The sequence below is a fragment of the Piliocolobus tephrosceles genome, chromosome 8 (genome assembly GCF_002776525.5).
Source record: "Piliocolobus tephrosceles isolate RC106 chromosome 8, ASM277652v3, whole genome shotgun sequence".
Taxonomy (NCBI): Eukaryota; Metazoa; Chordata; class Mammalia; order Primates; family Cercopithecidae; genus Piliocolobus; species Piliocolobus tephrosceles.
Window position 1 is genome coordinate 120,573,972 of NC_045441.1, and position 27,139 is coordinate 120,601,110.

The window sequence follows — 27,139 nt, forward strand, 5'->3', positions numbered from 1 at the left end:
ATTTTTAGTATATTACTTAGTGTGATCTTTAAGTATTGTCTGTATTTTAAGAAAGCGTAAGGCTGTATTTATTTCTCTAATAGGCTTTTTCTTTGTCTAGAAACATCACTGTATTTACATTTCATTTTATTATAGGTGATTTCGGAACCAATAATTGCTACTACCTCTTTGCCAGTACAGGATCTGGTGATGGTAGGCAAAAGTAATCACCTAGGGACAGGAATGTTTTACTCAAACATGTAGAGATTGTACTGAAAACCTCCCTTTGCTGAGCTTATCTTTTTTGCTATGGAAAGAGAATTTTTCTTTTGTGAGATAAGGGAAGGATAAAGTTTAATAAGGTAGTCATGAAGTTTCAACCTGAAATCTCTACCCTTCTCCCTCTGTCTTTCCCTGCTTCTTTCTTTTTTCTGTTATCCTACTTTAAAAAAAATCTCTCCACTCTTGTCTTTTGGATTATGCAGTAGTTCTTAATTATAGGCATATCTTGGAGATACTGCAGGTTTGGTTCCAGACCACTGCAATGAAGTGAATGTCACAATAAAGCAAGTCACACAAATTTTATTTCCTTTCCCTGTGCATATAAAAGTTATGTTTCCACTTTACTGTAGCCTGTTAAGGTACAGTGGCATTATTTCTTTAAAGAAAATGCACATACCTTAACTTAAAAATGCTTTATTGCTTTAAAAATGCTAATGATCATCTGAGCCTTCAGTGAGTTACAGTCTTTTTGCTGGTGAAGGGTCTTGCCTCAGTATTGATGGCTGCTGGCTGATAAGGATGGTGATTGCTAAAAGTTGGAGTGGCTGTGGCAGTTTCTTAAAATAAGACAAAAGTGAAGTTTGCTGCATCAATGAGCTCTTCCTTTCACAAAAGATTTCTCTGTGTCATGCAATGCTGTCTGATTGCATTTGATCCACAGTAGAACTTCTTTCAAAATTAGAGTCAATCCTCTCAAACCCTGCTGCTGTTTTATCAGCTAAGTTTATGTAATATTCTAAATCCTTTGTTGTCATTTCAACAATGTTCACAGCATCTTCATCAGGAATAGTTTCCATCTCAAGAAACCACTTTATTTGCTCATTCATAAGAAGCAGTTTCTCATCCATTCAGATTTTATCATGAGATTGTAGCAGTTCAGTCACATCTTCAGGTTCTACTTCTGCTTCTAGTTCTCTTGCTGTTTCTACCACATCTGCAGTTAACTTCTTCTTCTGAAGTCTTTAACCCTCTCCACATCATCCATAAGGTTGGAATCAACTTCTTCCAAACTCTTGTTAATGTTAATAATTTGATCTCTTCCCATGAATCGTGAATGTTCTTAATGGCATCTAGAATGGTGAATCCTTTCCAGGTTTTCAATTTACTTTGCCCAGATTCATCAGAGGAATCACTGTCTGTGGCAACTATAGCCTTACAAAATGTGTTTCTTAAATAACAAGACTTTCTTGAAAGTCTAAATGACTCCTTGATCCATAGGCTGCAAAATGGATATGTGTTAGCAGGCATGAAAACATTAATCTCCCTGTATTTCCCCATCAGAGCTCTTGGGAGGTGCATTGTTAGTGAGCAGTAATGTTTTGAAATAAATCTTTTTTTTTTTTTTTTTTTTTTCTGAGCAGTAGTTCTCAACAGTGGGCATAAAATATTCAGTAAACCATTCTGTACACAGATGTGCTGTCATCTAGGCTTTGTTATTCCATTTGTAGAGCACAGGCAGAGTAGATTCAGCTTAATTCTTAAGGGTCCTAGGATTTTTCAGAATAGTAAATGAGCATTGACTTCCACTTTAAGTCACTAGCTGCATTAAACCCTTACAAGAGAGTCACACTGTCCTTTGAAGCTTTGAGGCCAGTCATTGACTTCTCTCTAGCTATGAAAGTCCTAGATGGCACTTTCTTCTCTAGTAGAAGTCTATTGGAATGTTTTGTCTACATTGAAAATCTGTTTAGTATAGTTACCTTCATCAGTGATCTTAGCTGAATCTTCTAGATAGTAATAACTTGCTGCATCTTCTATAATACATCAACACTTGTGGCTTTACTTTGTACTTTTATGTTACAGAGATGGCTTCATTCTTTAAACTTCATGGACCAACCTCTGCTAACTTACAACTTTTCTTTTGCAGTTTTCTGACTTCTCTCAGCTTTCATACACTTGAAGAGAGTTAAGGCCATGCTTTAGATTAGGTTTTGGCTTAAGGAAGTGTAGTGTTATGACTGGTTTAATTTATTCAGACCACTCTAACTTTCTCCATATTAACAATAAGTCTGTTTTGCTTTCGTATCAGTCGTAGGTTCACTTGTAGTTTCCTTCAAGAACTTTTCCTTCTCATTTACAACTTGGTAAACTTTAGTACAAGAGGTCAACTTTCAGCCTATCTTGGCCTTTGACATGCCTTCCTCCCTAAGTTTAATTATTTCTAGTTTTTTATTGAAAATGAGAGGTGTGTGTTGAACACTTAAAGGCCAGTAAAGATATTAAATGGCCTAATTTCAGTATTGTTGCATCTCAGGGAATAGGGAGGCTCAAAGAGAGGGAGAGAAATGGGGGAACTACTGGTTTATGGAGTAGTCAGAACACACACATATATTAAGTTCCTTGTCTTATAAGGCTGTAGTTCATGGTGCCTCAAAACAATTACATTATTAACATCAAAGATCGCTGATCATAGGTGACTGTAACAGATATAATAATGAAAAACATTGAAACTGCGAGAATTACTGAAATGTGAGAGAGACGCAAAGTGAAGAAATTCTGTTGGAAAAACGTCATCCATAGACTTCCTTCAATTTATAAAAAACACAGTACCTGTGAAGCGTGGTAAAGCAAAGCATTATAAAGGCATATGTATATTGAATTATCTTCATTGATTTTCTGTTTTTAATGCAATTTTGTATTCCTGTTACAAACCCTACTTGAAAATGGTGTCTTACTCTTTTCAGGTATTGTATTTGATCTGCCACATTTTTATGAAGTATTTTTGCATAAATTTGTGTATGTAAGATATTGGTCTGCAGTTTTCTTATAATGTGCATGTCGTGTTTTGGTATCTTTTGGTGTGTTTGGGTAGTTCTAACCTTATAGAATGAGGCAGGAATCTAAAAGTGTTTGTGTAGAATGAGTAGTAGCTTGGTAGAATTTACTAGTGAAGGCAACTGGACCTGAAGTTACCTTTGTGTGGAGGTTTTTGTGTTATTTTGGCAGGGTCTCATTAGTTTTTGGACTTTGAAAATTTCCCTTATATACATTTAAATATATAAAATTTCCTCGGCCGGGCATGGTGGCTCAAGCCTGTAATCCCAGCACTTTGGGAGACCGAGATGGGCAGATCACAAGGTCAGGAGATGGAGACCATCCTGGCTAACACGGTGAAACCCCGTCTCTACTAAAAAATACAAAAAAAAAACTAGCCAGGCGTGGTGGTGGGCGCCTGTAGTCCCAGCTACTTGGGAGGCTGAGGCAGGAGAATGGTGTAAACCTGGGAGGCGGAGCTTGCAGTGAGCTGAGATCGGCCACTGCACTCCAGCCTGGGTGACAGAGCAAGACTCCATCTCAAAATAAATAAATAAATAAATAAAATTTCCTCTTCTCGTTCTTTTGTTGTGCTAGGAAGTATTTTTACTTTTGTTCAGTTTAGTATTTTCATTATGAAATGAAATGGCTCTTTGAAAGAACCGTGGTTTTTAATTTACAAATTTGGGGAGATTTACTAGTTATTTTATTTGTTAGTGATTTCTGGCATAATTGCATAGGGGCCAGAGTGCATATCCTGTGTGTTTGCACTCCTTTGAAATTTAATGAGACTTGCTGTGTAGCCCAGCTTATTCAATTTTTATAAACATATCATATATATTTGAACAGAATGTGAATTCTGTAGTTGTTGGAGCAGTGTTGTATATCTGTTCAGTTGGTCACAGTTGCTAATCATATTGCACAAATCTTCTTTATCAATAAGAATTTTCTGATTCTCATTACTGAGAAAGATTTTAACACTTTCCACTATGATCATGAAATCGTATGTTTCCTATAGTTGGTCTAATTTAACTTTACATTTTGATGCCATGTTTTTAATTGAAAATAAATTTTAAATTATTTTGAATTAAATCTTTCATTATGAAGTGCCTTTTTATCTCTAGAAATATTTTTGCTTAAAGGTGTAAATTGTATTAAGATCTGTTTTCATTTCTTATTTGTATGGCATATTTTTTTTTTATTTTGAGACGGAGTCTCGCTCTGTGGCCCAGGCTGGAGTGCAGTGGCCGGATCTCAGCTCACTCACTGCAAGCTCCAGCTCCAGGTTTACGCCATTCTCCTGCCTCAGCCTCCGGAGTAGCTGGGACTACAGGCGCCCGCCACCTTGCCTGGCTAGTTTTTTTTTTGTATTTTTTAGTAGAGACGGGGTTTCACCATGTTAGCCAGGATTGTCTTGATCTCCTGACCTCGTGATCCACCCACCTTGGCCTCCCAAAGTGCTGGGATTACAGGCTTGAGCCACCGTGCCCGGCCCGTATGGCATATCTTTTCCATCTTTTATTTTCAACCTTTATCCCTCTGAAGAGAAATATCTCTTATAAATTTTATTTAAATAAGTTTTTATTTAAAAACTTAATAATAAATACATTTTATTTAAATAAAATTTTATTTTATTAATATATCATTGACTTATGATTTAGTTTAGAAATTACAACAAGTATGCATGATTGCCTTAACAAAATTGATCAGTGTCTTTTTTTTTGAGACAGAGTCTTACTCTGTCGCTCAGGCTGGAGTGCAGTGGCGCGATCTTGGCTCACTGTGAGCTCCGCCTCCCAGGTTCACACCATTCCCCTGCCTCAGTCTCCTGAGTAGCTGGGACTACAGGCGCCCGCAACCACACCTGGCTAATTTTTTGTATTTTTAGTAGAGACGGGATTTCACCATGTTAGTCAGGATGGTCTCAATCTCCTGACCTCGTGATCCGCCCATCTCGGCCTCCCAAAGTGCTGGGATTACAGGCGTGAGCCACTGCTCCCGGCCGATCGATCAGTACCTTTTCTCTCTTCCCATGTGAGGATTTAGTAGACTTTCAGCTTCATATTCTCACCTTCTAATTCATTATTCTGTTGTTGTCGATTGCTCTATTGTTGTCATTTATTTTGATACCATGTTCAAAGACCCTATAAAATCTTAGTCTTATATAGCAATTGTTCATTAATTTTGCCCAAATATTTACTGTTTTTTTCTCTTCATTATTGTTTGTGTCTTTAATCTTATATCTAAGAGTGTGTTTGTTCCCTGTGCCATAAGCCCATCCTTTAGAATTTCTTCTATAATGCAGTTCAACTCTTTTAGAATTGCTGACCTGAAAATTTTGTCTCCTTTCTAGGAGCGTATTTTTGCTAGATGTAGAATTCCAGATTGACACTGATTTTCTTGAAATACATCCTGAATATCATTCGACTGTTATTAATCAGCTTCCATTGTTGCTATTGAGAGGTGTGCTGTCATTTTCAACTGCCATTTTTTAATATAATCTTTTTCCCTCTGACTTTAAATATTTTATATTTGTTTTAGATTATTTTGTAATTATATTAACAAGGCTGTCTGAAACTCCAGTGTGGCAACCCTGTTAACTATTGTCTGTTTTGGTTTTCTTTCGATTAAATATATGTTGCCTTAGTCTATCATTTCTTTTATTTTCTCCTTTATCTTTTTTAACTCCACATTTCTGTTTAATATTTTAAGCTTCTCTAAACCCTTTATCCCATTTCCACTACTATGTTATTTTTAGTGTCTCCTTCTTACACTTTGACCTTCAGTTCTATGATATTTTCAATTTGTTCATTCCTCTTTTCTCTTGTCTCTGACAATTCAATTTTTGTTTCCTTTTGTTGTCTTACCGTTTCTTTTCCAACTATTTAGATGTCTACTTTCCAACTGCTCATATCTCTAATCTGTACTCATGTTTCATAGAGAGAGTTGCTTTTTTTATTTGTGGAAAGGTATTTGGCTACTTTCATCTATTGCATGGCTACATTTTTCTGTTGAATCAGATTCATTTGCTACTTTAAAAAACTCATTTGTTTTCCTTTTTATATTGTATAATTCTTGGGTTGATTCTTTTTTAACACTATTAATCTTTGAATGTGAATTTTTCCTATTTTTAGAAGCTTCTTTTGAGTTAGGAGGTAGGGTTGTGTTCCAGGATAGCAAGATTTTTCCTTTTTTCTCTTTAAGATTTTGTTTCTTAGTAATGCTTATAATGCAAAATCTCACTCATTTTTCCCCTTTCCCAACTGCCAGACTCTTTCTGAAACATGCTTTTTTTTTTCATAATTTTTGCTCATTAATGCCTTTGTGCCTTTGTGTATGCTGTATTTTCTTTCCGATTACTTTCCTTTTCATATAATTCAGTTCCAGTGCATTCTTCAAAGCCACTCTTTCAAGGTATCTTCTTTCATTATATTCTCGCTGAATCACTCCTTCCTCCTCTTAACTCGTATTTGTCTTGGTGCTATATTTTTCATTTTGTTCATAAAAGATTGTTAATTTTCTGTCAAGTACATTTCCAAACACTGCATTATTATCATCATCATCATCGTAAGTAACATATCTGAGAGCTTGACAATGTGTCATCTATTCTCCTAGACCTTTTACGTGAATTTATTTAATTTTCATACTTAACCTTCTAGGGTAAATATTGTTGTTATTTCCGTTTAATATATGAGAATGATTAATTTGCTCAAGATGGTGTATCTAGTAAGTGACAGAGCTAAGATTTGAGTTCAGGTAGTCTGGTGCCAAAATCCATACTCTTTATCTCTAAGCTTTACTGTCTTAGTAAATATTTACTGGTTCAATGTCCTAATATTGATTATTATATTATTACTGGTATAATATTGGCCTTTTTTTCAGAATTTGGACAAACTGATGAAATTAGTTTCTTAAAAATTCTTTTTGATCTAATCATTCTTGAATGGTCAAAAAGGATTTTATGCTCTATAAGTTATTTACCTATACATGCATTTTAAATTATTTCTTTTGTGTATAATCTCTATTTTGGTGAAAAATCAAATTTGATAAAAGTTTGAGTTTATCAAATATAAATATATATAACTAGGCAGCAGTACTATAATCTATGTGGATTTTTTGGGTTTTGTTTTCTTTTTAATTCTGGGCAAGAGATTTGAAATGTTTTTCCCTTTTGGTAAAAGCTTCCTAAGTCTCATTTTTAGATCATGTTGTGTGTGTGTGTGTGTGTGTGTGTGTGTGTGTAGGCAGGATTTCTGTGTTGCCCAGACTGGTTTTCAACTCCTGGCCTTGAATGATCCTCCTGCCTTAGCCTCCCAAAACACTGGAATTACAGGTCTGAGCCACCAGGCTGGGCCATCATGTGCTTTTTAAAGAGAGTATCAACTGTTATTGGAGAAAAGAACAGCTTGTGCTCAGTGAGGACTCTGTGAAATATATTTAGTATAGTCGTAATTATAGGGGAAAAAATGAAGTGATATTGGACCTGAGACTCTAGTTAAATAGTTTAAAAATTATTAACAACTAGTTCTTAGTGTGCTTTCTCCTAGTGATACTTTAATTTCTTTTGTATAGTTTTAATTTTATCTAACTGTTCTGATCTCTTGGTTTAGATTTTTGTGAAAAATAGACTTATAGAAATATTAGCAACTGCCTGACTTCTTCTTTAAACAGAAATGATTTTTTGAACTCACATGGTTCACAGGCATCTTTAAATTTCTTATTTACTAATTTGTTTCTGAGATTTTTAAACATTGTAATGGATGTCATATTTTTATAGATGAGAATGTCATTATTGTTTCAATAGAGAGGCTGAGTTTTTTTGCTGAATTATATATCTAAAGCAAGCCTACCAAGGCAAAAGGCCTTATTAGCAAGAGTTTCCAAGAATTAGAAATAATAGGGAGCATGGAGATTATTTGGGATGTAGCAGTGTCAACTTTTTGTTTTTAGATTGTGAAAGTTGTAGGAAGTTCTTTTATATTAAAACAAGGTACTAAAAGCAATGCATTTTTTTAACCTTTACCCTGCTTTAGTGTTTACAGTATTTATTGACTTTTTGCAAGAATTTTGAAAAGTCTCAAAGGCAAAGAAGAAAGGAAATTTGTGCCTGTAGGATGGAGGTTTCCAGTTAAAGCCAGCTGAAAATGAAAAGTCTTGAAAGCTGAAAGGGTTGGTTACAACTGAGCTTCCTACCCAGAAGCTGGGTATTTCTTTTCTATAATTACCCAGAAAAGAAAGATTAGGGGGAATGCTCTAAATTGCTTGGTCTCTAGTGAATATATAAATCACAGAAAACAGTTTTACTTTTAAATTGAGCCACATGACAGTTTATAGTAAAAGTCACTTTATAAATTATGATCTATTTGGGCGCGTGTAAAAGCTAGGGTTTGTAGCCTAAATACTAAGGAAATGTTATTGTAGCACATAGCAAGAAGTCCAGAAGTAAGGTGGATTTCATGGTTAGTTGACTCAGTGATCATTTCTTTCTTTCTCTCTGCTGTGTCATCATTATAGAATTGACTACATTCTTGTACTTCGACAAATTGGCTTTAATATTTGTATACATTACATGCAGATATTCCAGAGGAATAAAAGTATATTTTTCTTTTCTGTATGTCTCTTTAGAAGTAAGGAAAAATTGCCTAGAAGTCTCCCAGAAGACTCCTCATGTTTCATTAGCCAAAATTGGGTTCCATACCCTTCTTAAACTAATCTTTGTTGAGGGCCACGGGAATAGGGCTTCATAATTATTTATGTATGTATGTGGGGATGTATGTAGGGAGTTCAGTCTCCATACCATTACAGAAACTAGTGTAACAACTTAATAAGTAGATTATGAGTTTATCGATACAGCAGAATCAGGAGTAAGGAAAGCGTGGTAGAACTTTAGTCCCAACTCCACCATTTAAGTAAGAGCTGTGTGATTTTGGTTAAGTTTCTTACTTTTTTTAAATACACTTTTCCGGGTTTATAAAATGGAGATGATAATGTGTATTTCATAGGATTGTTTTTAGAATTAAATGAGATGAGACAGCATAAATTCTAACATTTGGTAAGTGTTCCATAAATATAGTTTTATTACTGCTGTTAGTACTTTTATCTTTATGTAGCTTTGTACTCAAAACTGTATAATAATGGAATTCACGTGTTAAAATTAATGTTCCCTTTTCCTGAAAATGTATCAAGGACCTACACCAAAATTGTTGGAGCTCTATTTTCTTCTCTAGTTCTCTTGGATATGGTTGCAAAAAGTACTGGCACAAAGCACTGTTGGGGGAAAGAGATTGGGATGCAATGAATCCATGTCATTATAGGATATAAAGATTAAGAATTTCATAGTTGAAATAAAGACAAGTGGTGGGAGATCACAAAAAGAAATTAAAATATAATTCTCCTAATCTTAAATTATCCTTTCCTTTTCCCAATTATATTTATAATAATGATATGGAAATGATTTTTTAAAGATATATAAGGTCTTTTCTCAATGAAGTAGCACATTTATACAGATTATTTATTTTTATTTTGTCCTGCTTCTATTTTGCAGCCTTAAATTGTCTTATGACTTTTTTTTCCCCCTCCCAGTTGACTCCCTTTTCCTTCTTTCAAGATCTCTAACCCTTTGGTAATGTCACATACTTGTCCATTGAATGCAGCAATGACTTTGTATCTAATAGGTGCAGTAATGGTGAGAAACAGTACATTTAATATGAGCTTCCTCTAAAGCAATTTGTTTGCATGGTCGTGCCAATTAATATTTTACTACTTTATATTTGGGGTAGCATGAAGTGAAACTGAAGTGATGCATATTTTATGAAAATGTGCTTTTTTATTAGTGACATATTAGTAATTTCTCTTAATGTAGTATTTTAAATTTTAATTTTTTTCTCTAATAAATAATGTAAGTAGTTAAGGTGTAATTCTTTCTCATTCTTCAATATTTGCAGATGGCTTGTTCAATCAGTATATCAGTCAACAGGAATATAAGCCACGATGGAGTCAAATCATTCCCAAAAGTACCAAAGGTAAGCCATACCTTCTAGATTGTAGTTCTCTTTCTTCAATGTCTCAGTCTTCAGTTTTCCCAAGGTAGTTCAAGTGTCATAGTACTATTTTAATAAAAAAGATATTGGCCAGGTGCAGTGGCTCATGTCTGTAATCCCAGTACTTTTGGAGGCCGACACAGGAAGATTGCTTGAGCTCAGGGTTCAAGATCGGCCTGGGCAACATGGTGAGACCCTGTCTCTACAAAAAATTAACTATACAGCCGAGTGTGGTGGCTCACACGTATAATCCCAAGACTGTGGGAGACCAAGGTGGGCAGATCACCTGAGGTTAGTAGTTCAAGACCAGCCTGCCCAACATGGCAAAACCCTGTCTCCACTAAAAATACAAAAATTAATTAGCTGGGTGTGATGGTGTGCACCTGTAATCCCAGCTACTCGGGAGGCTGAGGTAGGAGAACCACTTGAACCTGTGAGGCAGAGGTTGCAGTGAGCTGAGATTACACTATTGCACTCCAGACTGGGAGACAGATGGAGGCTCCATCTTAAAAAAAAAAAAAAAAAAAAAAGCCAGATAAGTTGGCAGGCACCTGTTGTCCCAGCTGCTTAAGGGTGCTGAGGTAGAAGGGTGGCTTGAGCCTGGGAGGTCAAGGCTGCAGTCAACCATGTTCATACCACTGCACTTCAACCTGGGCAACAAAGTGAGACTGTGTCTCAAAAAACAAAACAACAACCATAACAAAATAAATAAAAAGCAGATGTTTAAAACAAGACGTAGGTTCCTTAACCAGGTAGTAGAATTCATTGTTATATTAAAATTTTCTTTTTAAACCTTTTTGTTTCACTGCCATAACAGAAGGTTGGGCAGCTTTTACACAGAATATCATTATAAACTGCTTTGATAGATGCATGGTATAAAATTATAGGCTGTGTTGTATTGCCATATGCATGTTCTTGAAAAGCTTAAGTTCTGCAAAATTGCTTGCTAAACCTAGCAGGGCATATAAGAAAAATAGGCAGAAGACCATTCCAAATCTGTGGAACTTTATAACCAGCTACTAATAAAAACTAGTGTAATAATTATAATAGAAATAAATATCAGTACATTTAAATCTTCAAAGGTATTTATATTGAGCATCATAGTGTGTTTAGACTTAAGCCCTGGGCTTATGACTTCATCTTTGAAATATGGATCCTGGAGGGCATTGGCTTCTAATAAAGACTGTTTTCATCAAAACTTGAAATCAGATCCAGAGTATAGTCTTCTTCATGAATCCCTTATTTTCATGTAAGGGGGAAGTTTTTGTCACTTCTTCATCTGTACTCACTGCTTTGCCAAATAGTTAACATAGTGGAAAGTGTAGCAATCTCTTAATGCAACTGTTTGCATTAAAGGAAGGCAGTTCTGTGGATACTGAGCTTTTTTCATTGTGGTCTTCATGTATTGCTAAGGACTTCTCTTTAGTTGTGAGAAAGCTTTCTCCTGATAGTGTTGCACATTAATATGCAGGGGAAAATTGCTTAAGTACCTCCATAATTGATGTTAGATGAACATCATTCTCCTATTTTATCAGTCATATATGAGGTAATTTTCTTTAAAGACACGTATTATAGCAAACAGACTGTAATTGTGTATTTGCAAACTAATGGATTCAACATATAAAGTACAAACATACTGAAAATGAATTCATTTTAGTGCTTTCTTTTTTCCCTCAGACCTCTCAGGGATGAATATGCTTTCTTAAATCTATTCTTAAAAATGGTGATACTGACTGATGGGGGAAGAAACGAAGAAAGGGCAAAAGCTTCAATGATAATAAATTGCACAATCTAAAGGCTTAACTATTAGGAGAAAGGATTTGGAGGGAACTTCTGGATGATTAGCCGCTGAATACAGTAGTAATGAAAAGCTTCAGTTTTGTGTCTTATTTTCTGTATATAAGAATTGACATTTCAGTCATTTTTCATAGCACCCTTGTGAAATTAGTATAAAATTTGATATTCTCCATTTGAATTTGAATATCTCCATTAGGAGAAAGCCAATACAGGGAAACTTATTAGCCAAAGTAATATATTTCAACTAATAGGAGAGTTATGAAGAAAGCCTTAGGCTTTCTAGTTCATATCAGGTAAGACATTAGAATCTTATAACCTTTTGAACTACCGAAATGAAGTTATAACTTTTTATTTTTTATTTTTTTGAGATGGAGTCTCACTCTCGTTGCCCAGCTGGAATGCAGTGGTGCAACCTCGGCTCATTGCAACCTCCGCCTCCCGGGTTCAAGTGATTCTCCTGCCTCAGCCTCCTGAGTAGCTGGGATTACAAGCACCCGCCACCATGCCTGATTTTTTGTATTTTTAGTAGAGACAGGGTTTTACCATGTTGGCCAGGCTGGTCCTGAACTCCTGACCTCAGGTGATCTACACACCTTGGCCTTCCAAAGTGCTTGGATTACAGGTGTGAGCCACCACGCCTGGCCATAACTTTATGTATGTAAGATTTGGTGTAAAGTAAGATTAGATACAAGTTGAATAATAGTGTTCTCTTTTGGAAGTTTAAATAAAGTTTTACTGATTGTATTTAAACCTGCTTATTAAACTCTGATGGAAATGAGAATCAAAGTGAAGTAAATCTTAGATTTCTTCAGTCAGTACTTACATAAAGTAGTTGGTAAATTAGGTGGGAACTGATTGTTGAAATATTGGCACAAAATTAATACGTTATACAAAGTTATATAAAATAACTATACAAAGTACAAAATTGTACAAAATTATACAAAATAGTTGTACACATTATACAAAATTAATATCATTAATATAAAACTTGATAACATCTTTGTTTTTGTAAATAGTTTAGTAGCTCAACTTTAAAACTGCTCATTATACTAACGAACTATGCCTAGAATATATACAGGAGATCTAATTTTGTATTGTTTTTGACTTTCACTTTGGCACCCAAGTGGCTTAGAGATTTCTGTTTTATGTTTTTGTATAATATTTTGTGTCTGCTGGTTTGTGGCATTGATCATAAATAAATCAAAAATAACTTCCAAGTCCATTCATGTCCTGAAAGCATTTGGAAAAAAGAACAAGATTATTATAAACACAGATTTGAGTCATACTGTTACTTTTATGAGTCCTTTTACTTATTCTTAATATTTTGAAAAAATAAGTGTGGGTTATTTTTACTACTGATTACAGTCTTATGAATAAATTTACTCTGGGTATGCTGTTGTTTGTTATTCCTTTAAAAGAAACTATTATTTCTACTAAAGGTGATGGGGAAGATAACCGACCAGGAATGAGAGGAGGCCATCAGATGGTTATTGATGTTCAAACAGGTGAGTAGCAGTTGCAATGGAAAACAAAATCTTCATTGGCTACAGGCATCATCTAAACCAGGCAGTGACAGGTAAGGAAGGGTGGGGGGTGGGGGGGGCGGGCTCTTACACAAATGAAATTAGATTGCCTAAAAAAAGTGTAACATGCGGGCTTTTATGTGTGTATGTGTCTAGTTTATATGTGTTGTATTTTCATGGAAAACTGGTGTATTTCTGGATTTTTGTTGCGCTTATATTGTAGTAGAGTAATATGAGAATTACTGGAATAAAGAGAACTAAGATACATTTTCAGAGGAAGCAGATATCAAATTAGGCAGCCAAGTGTTGGTAAGTCCATTAATTGCTAAAAACTTTTCACAAGCCTGTAAATAATTTCGTTGTTTTAGTTGTTGTTTTTTGTTTGTTTTTGTATTTTTTTCCTGCCTTTTAAATTTTGTTCTGAAGCTTGGTAGCAAACATGTTTCTTAAGTTTCTAAAACCTAGGAAAACTTAATTACCATAATATTTAGAGGTTAATGCCAACATTATAATAGGTCTCAGATTAGCTGCTTAAAAAGCAAATAATATCAATAATCTAGCATAGTTATATGTTATTATTGGATTTTAGAAAACTTTACTGCATAGAATACCACTCTTTCCAAGAGTAATGAATGCTCAATTCTACTGTGTGTTATGCCAAGTCATATTGCTTCGGGAATAAAATAATTGCTCTGGAGACTCATAAAATAATTAAGAATAAAAATGGTTACAATGTAGATACTAAGTCTTCTTGACATGAATTTATTTTCATAATTTTTGTAAGAAGAGAAAGTATAACTTTTCTTTTAAAATTAAAAGCTAAATTTCTATGATCACCTTTGAACCGGTTTGAGATTGTTATTAGGGTCTCTTTGGAAAAGGTTCATTTTAAGGCATATAGGAATTCACTTTCTTAATCTTGGTCCCTCTTTCCAAATGCCTTTCTGCCCTACAGAAATAGGCTTGAATTAGCTATAGAGTCTTAGGCATCTTTTCTTTCTGCCTGAGAGTATAATAAATATTTGTATGCTTATTTACTAAAGAGCCAGATTTATATACAAATTGGTTTTTTATCCAGAATAATTAAATAATTTATGAATACAGACCTGAGAATTTATTTTTAGATTGTCTGCAGTAGCTTCCCCTTTTTTTGAACATAGAGTAGAATTTGTAATGCTTTTCTTTTTTCTCCAGCAGTACTATAAGGAAAATATTATTAAACATGTCCCCCCCCCCCAACCTTTTTTTAAAATAGACATGAGGTTTTGCCATGTTGCCCAGGCTGGTCTCGAACTCCTGGGCTCAAGCAGTCTGCCCGCTGGGACCTCCCAAAGTGCTTGTATTACAGGTGTGAGCTACCATGCACAGCCCACCCTTTCAAACAAATTTGGTTATAGTATGCTATAATAATATACTAAATCTATGTTTATTTGAGAAGAGCCTTTACCTTTTAAAGCAAAATGCACTTTCCTTAAATATAAAAGTAATATGGTTTACTTTAACAATTAAATCTCACCTTATCTGGGGGAGCAGAAGGAATTTTCGTAGTGCTTACTGCGTTAATTATTGATAGGTAAAGTACATGTTTAAGAAAAGACAAAAAAATTATCCTCTTTTTATAATCCATGAAATTTGAAAACAGAAAATTATTCAAAGAATAGGCAAATGTCATGACAGAACTTAGTGTGAGCAAGTCATTGAGAATTAAAATCTAACTTTTCAGGTCAGAGATCCTTGAAATATTTACAATAAAGTGATAAAGGCCTAGATATTTTTCTTTCTTGTTTTTTTTGAGACGGAATCTTGCTGTGTCTCCCAGGCTGGAGTGCAGTGGCGTGAAGGCCTAAATATTTTTCTGTAATATTTTTGTTTTATGCATTAGCAAACTCTTGATGGTCAGGGTCCTTACCTCTACTCCCTTTAAAAAAAATATCTACAGCTGTAGTTGCAACACTTTGGGAAGCCAAAGCAGGAGGATCGCTTGATCCCAAAAGTTCAAGACCAGCCTGGGCAGCATAGTGAGATCCCCCTCTATATAAGAAATAAAAAAAAAATTAGCTGAGTGTGGTGGTGTATACCTGTAGTCTCAGCTACTCGAGAGGCTGACTCAGAAGGATTGCTTGAGCCCAGGATTGGAGGCTACAGTGAGCCATCATCACACCACTGCACACCTGCCTGGGCAACAAAGCAAGACCCTGTCAAAAAAAAAAAAAAAAGGAAAAATGTTATTTGAGTAACTACTAGATTTACTGTAGAAATTATAAGAAAGCATAGTGAGAATGACTATTATAGTCATGGAATTTTCCTCCAGATGGACCTTTAAAGGAGTAATCTCTTTTTGATAGCTTCTAAGGAGTTTTTATAGGTTAGTGAAAAATCGGCCTATATCCATACTTCAATATTGGCAGCAGTTTATAGAAAGCTACAGAAGTACTTTGGAAATACACTTTTATGCAAATATTTCTACCACAGGAAATCTAGGGAATTACCCTGTTAGTAGAAGATTTTTTAGTTAGAACCATTTTGCACCCATTTGGAGTGTTTTCTTTTTTTCTCTTAATCGTTATGAATTCTGGGTCAAACTTTATTTAGGCACATGGTGGATGACAAAACTAGATTTTTCAGCCTTAAAAAGGAATCATGGGTGGTCATTTAATATACATTGTCCGTTGCTCAAGTTCTCATGCTTTTCAATATGTTACCATTGCCACGTATAATGTGGAAATAGTACTAACTATACGTGGACATTGAGGTCGAAAGGATTTCACCAGATTCAGGTGATCCTTGTTATCAGTAATAGAGATGGCATATAAAACATTTGGAGGTGGAATTCCTCTTTTTTTGTTGTTGTTTTCGTTTTTTACATTCAAAAAATATGTTTCCAAGAAGAGCTATCTGAAACCTTTTGTCGACATTTTGATATCTTGGTATAGAAATAGGGATAGAAGTGATGATTCCTTTTAAATTTATCATTCACTATAGAGGGGAAGACTAGAAGGACACATACCAAAATATTGACCTTAGTTATGTCTAGTGGTACAATTAGCAGTGATTTAAAATTTTTTTTATTTAAAATGTATTTTTAAAATTTTCTACTTAATTATAAGTTGGAGAAAATTTTACTCAATAGCATTCGTTTTAGGAAGAGAACTGTATGTATTGGTGAAGGTGCTTTGGAGTACAAAGTAAAATACTGAGACCTGATTGGGGAAGGAACTATTTTTGCAACACTAAGAAAAATTGTCTCATTAGGATCAGAGAAAGGGAAGAAGAAATAGAGAGAGATGGCTGGGTGCGGTGGCTTACGCCTGTAATCCCAGCATTTTGGAAGGCTGAGGCGGGTGGATCACCTGAGGTCAGGAGTTCTAAACCAGCCTGGCCAACATGGTAAAACCCCATCTCTACTAAAAATACAAAAATTAGCCGGGCGTGGTGGCAGGTGCCTGTAATCCCAGCTACTCAGGGGGCCGAGGCAGGAGAATTGCTTGAACCCAGGAGGCGGAGGTTGCAGTGAGCCAAGATCGCGCCATCACACTCCAGCCTGGGGTACAAGAGCAAGACTTTGTTTCAAAAAAAAAAAAAAAAAATTGGAAATAAATCAGGGGTGTTCAATCTTTTGGCTTCCCTGGGCCACATTGGAAGAAGAATGGTCTTGGACCACACATAAAATACACTAATGATAGCTTATGAGCTTAAAAAAAAAGATCACAAAAAAAGTCTCATAATATTTTAAGAAAGTTTACAAATTTGTGTTGGGCCACATTGAAAGCCATTCTGGGCCTCGCGCAGCCCATGGGCCGCAGGTTGGACAAGCTTGAGATAAGTGGTAGTAGAGCCAGAAGGATGGCAGAATGCCACATTTCATGACGTGACTCTTTCTTTACTCGCCAAATTCTTAGAAGTTTTCTCTAGTAAAATTGATTTGGGAGTTGATTTTTATTTATTTATTTTGTGGTAGAAACTGGTGAGACAATTAGGTTGGGGTTCAAACTGAGGTAGGGCAGTAGTGAGGCAACTTCTGTGGATTCCAGTGTCTGGAAGCAGAGAGAAATACGAGGAAAGATGCCCTGGAACTCAATAGGAAAAGCTCTGAACTTTCACAACACTAAAATTACAGTTCAGGTTAAATTAAACAGGTCTCTGGTTGTGAATGTGGGGAATCCAGGAATCTGATCAGGAGAAAACAAAAGAAACCAGAAAACACTATTCAGAAGTCTAACAACTTTCACACCGTGGCATTCCCAATCTTTTGTCTCAGCTAGCTATTGCTGTCAATTTTTTGTTCTCATGATAGTCTTTAAATGGTGTGCAAAATTTTTGTCTTTGTGTAGTTTTCTGGGAAGATTCATTTTATATATATGTGTATATATATATATATATATATTTTTTTTTTTTTAGATAGAGTCTCGCTCTGTTGCCCAGGCTGGAGTGCAGTGGCGTGATCTCGGTTCACTGCAACCTCTGCCTCTGGGGTTCAAGCGATTCTTCTGTCTTAGCCTCCCGAGTAGCTGGGGTTATAGGTGCCCACCCAGCTAATTTTTGTATTTTTAGTAGGACAGTGTTCTGCCATGTTGGCCAGGCTGGTCCTGAACTTCTGACCTCAAGTGACCATCCTGTCTTGGCCTCCCAAAGTGCTGGGATTACATACATGAGCCATCGTGCCTGGCCTCATTACAGATATTCTTAAAGAGCTTAATCCCTTAATTTTTGACATTTTATGGTAAGTACTGCTGAACCAGGTATTCAAATAAAGTGTCTTCATACAGATGATATTCATTATTGAACAGATATTATTACAAAGTAAAACATTGCCACCTTTCTACTACTCTTGGTTTTTTTCCAGAATTTTTGTTGCTATATCAGAGGTATGTGAGAAAGAAAGTGGTAAGAGGTGAAGTCAGAGAAATAGCTGGGGAGACAAATTGTGTTGAGTTTTTTAGGACTTTGTTTGGGACTTTAACCTATGTGCAGAGTGAAGTGGGAAGCCATTGTTGGGTTTAAGAAACGCTATGAACTGACCTTGCAGTTTAACAAAACAAATTGAGTGAAGGGCAGCGAGTCCCTTAAGGAGCCTGTTGCTCATCTGAGAAGTGATTATAGCATTGGCTTATACCAGAATGGTAGTAGTAATGTTGAAAATTGGGCACGTTTTGGATGTATTTTAAAAGGTCTCATATAGAGCTGACAGGATTTTTTGAGGAACTGGATGGAGGAGTGTGAGAAAAAGAAGCTAAGGATGACTTAAAGTTTTGACCTGAACAATTAGAAAAATGATGTAACCATTCTCTAAGATGGGTACGAGAGGATCCCATATGGTGGGTTGTTCAGCAACTTGATTTTAGACAAGTTAAGTCTGAGATGCCAGTGAGACATCTACACAGGTATGTCAAGTAAGCAGTTGGATATATTAGTTTGAGGTTCAGGAGATAGATCTAAGCAAAATAATAATTCCCTCTGTATTTATGTAACACTGTTCAAACCATTATTACTACAATAATTTCCACATTGGGCCGGGCGCGGTGGCTCAAGCCTGTAATCCCAGCACTTTGGGAGGCCGAGACGGGCGGATCGTGAGGTCAGGAGATCGAGACCATCCTGGCTAACACAGTGAAACCCCGTCTCTACTAAAAAATACAAAAAACTAGCCGGGCGAGGTGGCGGGTGCCTGTAGTCCCAGCTATTTGGGAGGCTGAGGCAGGAGAATGGTGTAAAACCAGGGGGTGGAGCTTGCAGTGAGCTGAGATCTAGCCACTGCACCCCAGCCTGGGCGACAGAGCCAGACTCCGTCCCCCCCCAAAAAATTTCCACATTGTTTTAGAGTTGTTCACATAGGTATTGTGTATACCATTTCTGTCTCTTCAGCTTCCCAGCCCCCATGGACAAGGGGGAAGGCCAAGGATCTTGCCTCATTTATTTTTATGACTATAGGGCCTAGTATGGAGTAGACATGCACTAAATATTTGTTGGATTGGATCAGAGTTTTAAAATTCATTTTCCTTTGGGTAGAAAGAAAAATATTTACCTGGAAACTGTTTTCAGATACTGCTATAAACCTTGATAAGTAGATCAGGTTATTATGTCATTTATTATACTATACTAATATTTTCTGTGGTGGATCTGTTTTATTGGTTATATTCAAACATATTTAAATTTTCAGATTCTGCTTGTTATACCATTTAGACTATGCTTCCCAAAGCTGTAATTACCATTACTTTGGGATCTAGGTAGAAAAACTAAATACAGAGCTTTGCATTTGTTAAAGTAAAATTTGTTGCTTTCTGAACGTGGTTTGGGCTCAAGTGCAGAATCTGGTATATCCTTGGGTTTTTCTCTCCAAAATTTCTTCTCTGTTTCTGTTATGACTATTAGTAGCATGATTTACTGAGGGCTTTCATATACTGTTAGTATTTATTTAATCATTTAGGTACCATAGCTGTGTTATTGATCAGCAGTTATCTTAATTATCAGGTTGATCTTAATCACTTTCAAAGAGATTGTATTTATCATCAATCTTTAAAAGAACCTTTCTAGTCGGATCTTAATGATATGGCAGCCAAATATAATAGGTAGGTGTTAAGTTTGTGGGAAGGAAAGATGGGTGTCTGCATCCCTGAGATTGAATCCTGGCTCTAACCCTGACTTCTTGTTCAATCTTGAATGAATTGTATTGATTTAAATGGTGATAATAAACTAAGTAATTGTGAGAGTTAAATGAAATAATGTATTTTATATATGCATATATTATTTGTATAACATGCATTTGATATGCCATATATTAATATGCAGCAGTGATTAATTATGCTGAGATAATTTTATATAACTCAAAGGAACTTTCTTTTTTTTTTGTATAATCGGACAAAATTTCACTACGAAAATGTTTTGAAGTAATTAAAAAATTTTTGAAAAAGTTTAAAACAATTTGAAAAACAGTGTTGAGGGGAAAAAGTAACTCACTCATAATTCCACATTCTAAAAAACCAATGTTATTTTGGTAAATTTGTTTAATCTTTTATATAATTGGTGCCTTAGGGAAGGGAAACCATAAATATATTTATAATATTTTTGAGACAAAATACTAAAGTGCATATAAGAATTTTGTTGATGAAGATCAGGTAGGTTTAGTAGTAAAGAATAACTTTCTCTAAGTAGAGTTTGAACAACCAGGAAATTCCATGTTAACAAAATTGGTGCATAAGTAGTAAAATATAGTTTAAAGAAGCTCAGTTATTTTAAATATGCATTTTGAAGTTTTCCAGCACAAGGGTTCTTTATCTGTTGAAGTTAGGTACAACATGTTGTCTATTTGCAAATTTTTTCTAGGAAGAGAGTCCATGGCTTCAGATAATCAAAGAGACTCTTATTAACTCACAAAATTAAGAACACTGGCCAGACATGGTAGCTCATACCTATAATCCCAGAGTTTTGGGATGCCGAGATGGAAGGATCACTTGAGGCTGGGAGTTCTAGATCAGCCTGGGCAACATAGCAAGACCTCTGTCTCTACAAAATATTTTTTTAAATTAGCCAGGCGTGGTGACATGTGCCTGTAGTCCCAGCTGTGTGGGAGGCTGAGGCTTGGATAGCTTGAGCCCAGAAGTTCGAGGCTGCAGTGAGCTATGATTGTGCCACTGCACTCCAGTCCAGGCAACAGAGCAAGATTCTGTCTCTAGAAATTTTTTTCTAAAAAGAACACCTTCACTAGAGTAAAACTTCATAAAGTTAATTTCAGCTTATTTAACATGGCTTATATTTTAAAGCAATTGTTGCTTCCCGGTGTTTCATATACCTTGTTTTCTTAGATATTAGAAACTTAGTAGTACGTAGATTTTATTTTATTTTTAGTCTATAGGGTTTTTTCCCCCCATATTGCTGCCTTCTCTAAGGATACAGTGACCATTTTAAAAGGTGTATGATGGCACAAATTTTGTTACTTAATTTTCAAAGCTTTCTTCCATCCTAAGGGAGTCCTATCATTCATGCCATGGTAGAGAAGGAATGTTGTATTTTGTCCTACTGGATTTGTCCTACTGGATCAGTTTTATTAATTGTAATCCCTGTACCTGGCATCTCTCCACTTAAGATTCTTCAACTGTGACTTGGTTTTCGACTGAGATAAGAACAGTGAATAGAAAGAGAGAAAAGCCATGTCTATTTTGTTTCAGTGTGGAAGTCTGCTGAGTTAGAAATGTATTAATAAATTTCCATTATGTTAGGCTGTTCCTTGTTGTATAACACTCATTACATTCTGAAAACCTACAGTTTAAGCCTTTTTCCTTTTTCTCAATCAGAACAGGTATGAAGACTTAGGCAAAGCTCTAATATTTGGTATCTATAAAAGAAGTTGATGGAGAGTTGCTTGTCACTTGGAAGAGCCCTTCTGTAGAAATTTGAACCTTTAACTATTCTGTAGCTGTTATATGAAAGTGCTTTTATTTATTATTTTTATTTTATTTATTTATGTATTTATGTATTTATTTATTTTTTGAGATGGAGTCTTGCTCTTGTCGTCCAGGCTGGAGTGCAATGGCGCAATCTCAGCTTACCGTAACCTCCACATCCTGGGTTCAAGCAATTCTCCTGCCTCAGCCTCCCGAGTAGGTGGGATTACAGGCATGTGCCACCACGCCCGGCTAATTTTGTATTTTTAGGAGAGCCAAGGTTTCTCCATGTTGGTCAGGCTGGTCTCGAACTCCCGACCTCAGGTGATCCTCCCGCCTTGGCCTCCCAAAGTGCTGGGATTACAGGAGTGAGCCACCACGTCCAGCCTGAAAGTGCTTTTATTTTGTGGTACCGCATACAGTTTTTCTTGATGTTCCTTAAAGAAACTTGAAGGGAGTGCCTAAACATGGGTTTTGGTTGCTATTACAAATTTATTCATGTGGCTGTATATCTGAAAGTAATGTGCATCTTTCTTTTACACAGTTAACAGAAAGTAATTCTGAAATGCAGACTTCATTAAGAATGCAAAGTATATTGTCATAGGCATAACATTCAGCCTTTTAGCAAGGAAAGTGACTGTATGTTGAATTCACCCAAAAGATTTAGATAGTGTTGTAACCATAGCTTTATGTAAGAATACAGTTCTATTTAAAAAGGGAGGCAGTGAATCCAGTTGATAATCTGCGGGGTCATGATACTTCAAGAGGATGGCTTAAGAAGGGAAGGGTAAAGAGCATATAAAATATTTTTCCCCTTACCATTTATTTCTCTCTTCAAAAATTGTCATGTTAATTTAAGTCTTACTAAACTTCACTTTTAGAAGGATTTAAACTCTTCATCTAATTATTATAGAGTTTTATTTCTGTCTTAAAGATAAATTTGTGTTTCTTAAAACCTTTTTTTAAAAAAATTTTGTTTTTCTGTCAGTGTCTAAACTAAGAATTAAGGTAACTTCTTTCACCAGCCTGTTAACCCTTCCCCTACCTCTTCTTTTTGATACATGAATTTTGTCTAAGTTTTGGGTCAGGGCTATGTCAATGCATAGTATATGCATCTTATACAGTGTCAAAGTGGAAAAACTGGAAAACTGATTTAATTGCAAAAGCAGTGTGCCATCTTGTGGAGGGTTATGCAATCAGCACAGTCTGATTTATCCTAAAAATCAAAGTAGAAGACAGATACTGCACTTGGGCACTAAAAATAAAAAGCCTGTTGCATTGTGCAAAAAGACACTGAGATATCTTTATATACCTTACATTTCTACATTATTTTTAGTGCATATAAGATGTGTAGATTAGTACTACTGGTAGTAGGTAGCTCCAGAGTTTTATACTGGTACCAAATTGGTACATGTAGTATACCAAAGAATATGGTTGAATTTTAGTTTTTGTGGCCTAAGTAATGAAAAATAGATTGATTGGTGATTGATTGACTCAGTGTTTTAGAATGAAATTTGTTTGACATTTCAAACATAAGCTATTACTGGCCAATTTACCTCCCATCCCTGTCATTCTCAACTCCTTCAGTCAGTCCTGTATGCTGCAAGTTCAGATGTTACCTTGTTACCGCTCTGCCTAAGATCTTCTATGGCTTCTTCACTGTCTGTGTGGAATCAAGTTCAAAGCCCTTATCCTGTTATTTAATCCCTTCCATGATCTGGACTGCCTGTCTTTTAACCTCCTCTCCACCTCCTACCTGTGCTTTCTTTTAAATCAAACAGTATATTTATTCATCATACAGTTTAACCATTTAACATGCATTCTTTAATTTAATTTAATTCTCACAGCAGCTTTATGGGATGGATACTGTATCACATCTTAGAGACTGAGAAACCAATAGTTAAGGAACTGTGTGGTGGTCACATAGCTGTGGTGATAGAGCCAGGATTGTAGCCAGGATTTGCCTGACGAGAATACACGTTCCTTAAAACACTTTTGATGTGTTTTTCTGTTTCTATACTTTTGTTATTCTTTTTACTCTGCTTGAAAAGCCCTCTGTTTTTTTTTTTTTTTGTTCTGTATCCTGCCTTCCTGCTGGTGCATAGGTCAAATACCACTGTCACCATGAAATCTCTTTTGAGTCCCCTCAGCCAGATATACTCTCTTCCCTCTTTTGAACCCTCATGGTGCTTTTTACCTTGTTTACCTTTCTTATGACATTTAGTCTGCCTTGCGTTATGTTGATCTGTTTGCCTTTTGATATTCTTGACTAGATTGTAAGTTCCTTGAGGATAGGGACTGGGGACTATGTCTTCTTTCTTTTTAATTCTCTAAAGTGCTTTGCTAATTCTCAGTACTCAAAAAGTGTTGAATAAACGTTCCTCAAAGTGCTGGGAGAAATGGATAGACACTATAGCCTATACCCCATTCAGAAAAAATATAGAGAAGGGGTGAAGGGGTTGCTCCTTGAAGAGGATTGTACTACCCCAGATGTAAATGAATTATTACAGAGCGTATAAGCACGAGAATGAGCTTCCCTAACTAATCTACTACCCTACTGCAAATATTAATGCTTTCTTTTTTCTCCTTTTTACTTCCTTCCTTCTCTCTACAGTTCTCTCCAGTTATATCCATAATTTTTAAAGGTCTTTGATATCCTCTGTACATTAAATAATACCTTTTCTGGTGTCTGTTTCCAGATAATAGTTCTTCTTTGCATGACTTAAATAATTAGATGAATTAATTAAAATTTTTGTTATGCATTTTCATTCAGGTATGTCAGAAGGCTCAGTTTCCATCCGATTCATTTAATTTTACTATTAAACTTCAGTTGGGACCACAAAGCCTTCATGGATAGGAATGACATCTTGGCTTAATTCCATTAGGATGCTTACTGCGTGCCAGATTTTATTTTGCTCAGCTATCAATGAGGCTGTTGTGGAAATGTGGGTTTTCTTTGCTGTGAGAATTTATGCGTACAAAGAGACCTGCTTTTCAGAAAGAACATTGAGAACCCAGAGCCCAAGAGGAAGGGTTATTAAAGTTAATGAACCAGAGTAACCTTATCCAGAGGGTACCCAGAAACACTGTAAAACAAAAGGTCAATTGCTATTGCTATTTTAGTTATATACCCCCTCTCCAGGCTTCAGAATTTAACAGGGTTAATTTCCTTTTAGTGAGGCCTTGGCAAATAATTTTTAAGCCAGATGAAAATTCTTTAATTTTTTTTTTTTTTTTTTGCTGTAAAATTATGTGTCTGAGTATTACCGTGTGCCATTTTGGAAAGAGAATGTTCCTTAACTGATGATAATGGATTGTTTTATAGTTCCAAGATAGGACAGTTTTTTTGGTAGTTTAAAATAATTGGCATTATTTCACACTTATACAGTGCCAAATGTGTTTTATGTACTAAATTAGGCATGTAGTCAGTTATAATATCATTTTTATTGTACTTAGTAACTATAGAGTATTTTTCATTTTTATGCATATTTTAAAGGTAGAAATGATGTTCATACTTGTCAGCCTTCAGAATGTTTTCATGTAACTTTTTTTTTTTTTTAAGATGGAGTCTCGCTGTGTTGCCCAGGCTGGAGTGAAGTGGTGCAATCTCAGCTCACAGAAGCCTCCACCTCCTGGGTTCAAGCGATTCTCCTACCTCAGCCTCTTGAGTAGCTGGGATTACAGATGTGTGCCACCATGAAAGGCTAATTTTTGTATTTTTGGTCGAGATAGGATTTCACCATGTTGACCAGGCTGGTCTCGAACTCCCGATCTCATGAGCCACTGTGCCTGGCCTCATGTAACTTATATCTGAAGGACTTCACAACACTAGAGTTTTGCAGATGAAAAAACTAAAACCTAGGAGGTTTAAATGATCTGTACTGATCACCCAGATAGTACTAGAACTTAGTCTTGCTCCAGTGGCCTGTTCTTATCCAGAAAACAGTGAAACATTTTTTTTTTTATTTCCCCAGGTATTTGGGGGATAGAAGAGACAAATCACTTGAAAAATTACTTAGAGTTTGAAATTATATGCAAATATGACAGCAATCTTGTAGAAGATAGCCTAACTCTGTGAATGACAAAAGGTTTTCTTAAATAGTCTTCTGGTATTTCCAAGTACGCTTTGAATTGTAACCCTGCATGGTGGGATATAACTTAGATGACAGCTTCCATATATACAGGCCTGAAGCATGTTAGTTAGAGAGTACGTGACTTTACAGTTTTCATATAGTGTTTTATTTAATATTAAAAGATAATCATTGGTAAGCTTATACAACTGGTAGACTTAAAACAGTTACAAAGGGGGAAATATTTGAAGAAAGGAAACAACTTTTTTTGTGTGTTTTATTTTTTGAGACAGAGTCTCACACTGTCACCCCAGGCTGGAGTGCAGTGGCGTGATCTCAGCTCACTGCAACCTCTGCCTCCCAGGTTTAAGTGATTCTCCTGCCTCAGCCTCCTGAATAGCTGGGATTACAGGCGCCCGTCACCACACCTGGCTAATTTTTTTGTATGTTTAGTAGAAACGGGGTTTCACTGTGTTGGCCAGGCTGGTCTCAAACACCTAACCTCATGATGCACCCGCCTCAGCTCCCGAAAAGTGCTGGGATTACAGGCGTGAGCCACCGCGCCCAGTTGGAAACGCACTATTATTGCATAAAGAAGGGGCCAGATGGGGTGGCTCCTGCCTATAATCCCAGCACTTTGGGAGGCTGAGGCAGGAGGATTGCTTGAGGCCAGGAGTTCAATACCAGCCTGGACAACATAGTGAGCCCCTGTCTGTACCCCCCCCACCCCCCAGAAAAAAAGTTAGCTGGGCATGGTGGCACATGCTTGTAGTCCCAGCTACTCAAGAGGCTGGGTCGGGGGGATTGCTTGAACCCAGGAGGCTGCAGTGAGCTATGATTGCACCACTGCACTCCAGCCTGGGCAACAGAGAGAGACCCAGTCTCAAAATAAATGAATAATGAAAATAAGGATCTATGATACACAATGTTATATGTAAAGATTCATTATTCACTGAGCAAGAAAATCAGTTTTGTCAGTGATAAAGTCTGTGAATATAGTAGACATTTCAGAGTCAGAAGAAACCAAATTCTCAAGATACTTAGAATGACTTAAAGGATAATTTCTGATGAGTTAAAAGTACCACCATATGTTTGGAAAAATTTTCCCCAGTTTTTATAGGAATATCAAAGCTATGGATCACTTTTTCTTAAGATATCTAATTTTAACTGAAAGCTAGTTTTAGCCATTGTTTTTGATATAGCAGTAGAGAGAAATTACCTTTAATATGACTTTTTTCAAAAACGGCTAAATGTTCTTATGCTGTACTTTTACACTACATATTCCTCTGGAGTTTTTATTTTTTACAATCTGAATT

At 36.0% G+C, this 27,139-nt stretch overlaps 1 protein-coding gene across 5 annotated transcripts in view; it reads left to right on the forward strand.

The window, feature by feature from the left end:
* MKLN1 (muskelin 1) overlaps positions 1–27,139 on the forward strand; it is a 163,897-nt gene that overhangs the window by 67,650 nt on the left and 69,108 nt on the right. For all 5 annotated transcript variants that reach the window (XM_023207840.1, XM_023207837.1, XM_023207841.1 and 2 more), the window contains 2 exons: positions 9,960–10,037; positions 13,292–13,357. In XM_023207840.1, coding sequence (XP_023063608.1) covers positions 9,960–10,037; positions 13,292–13,357 — 144 coding nt within the window. The remainder of the gene's footprint in view (positions 1–9,959; positions 10,038–13,291; positions 13,358–27,139) is intronic.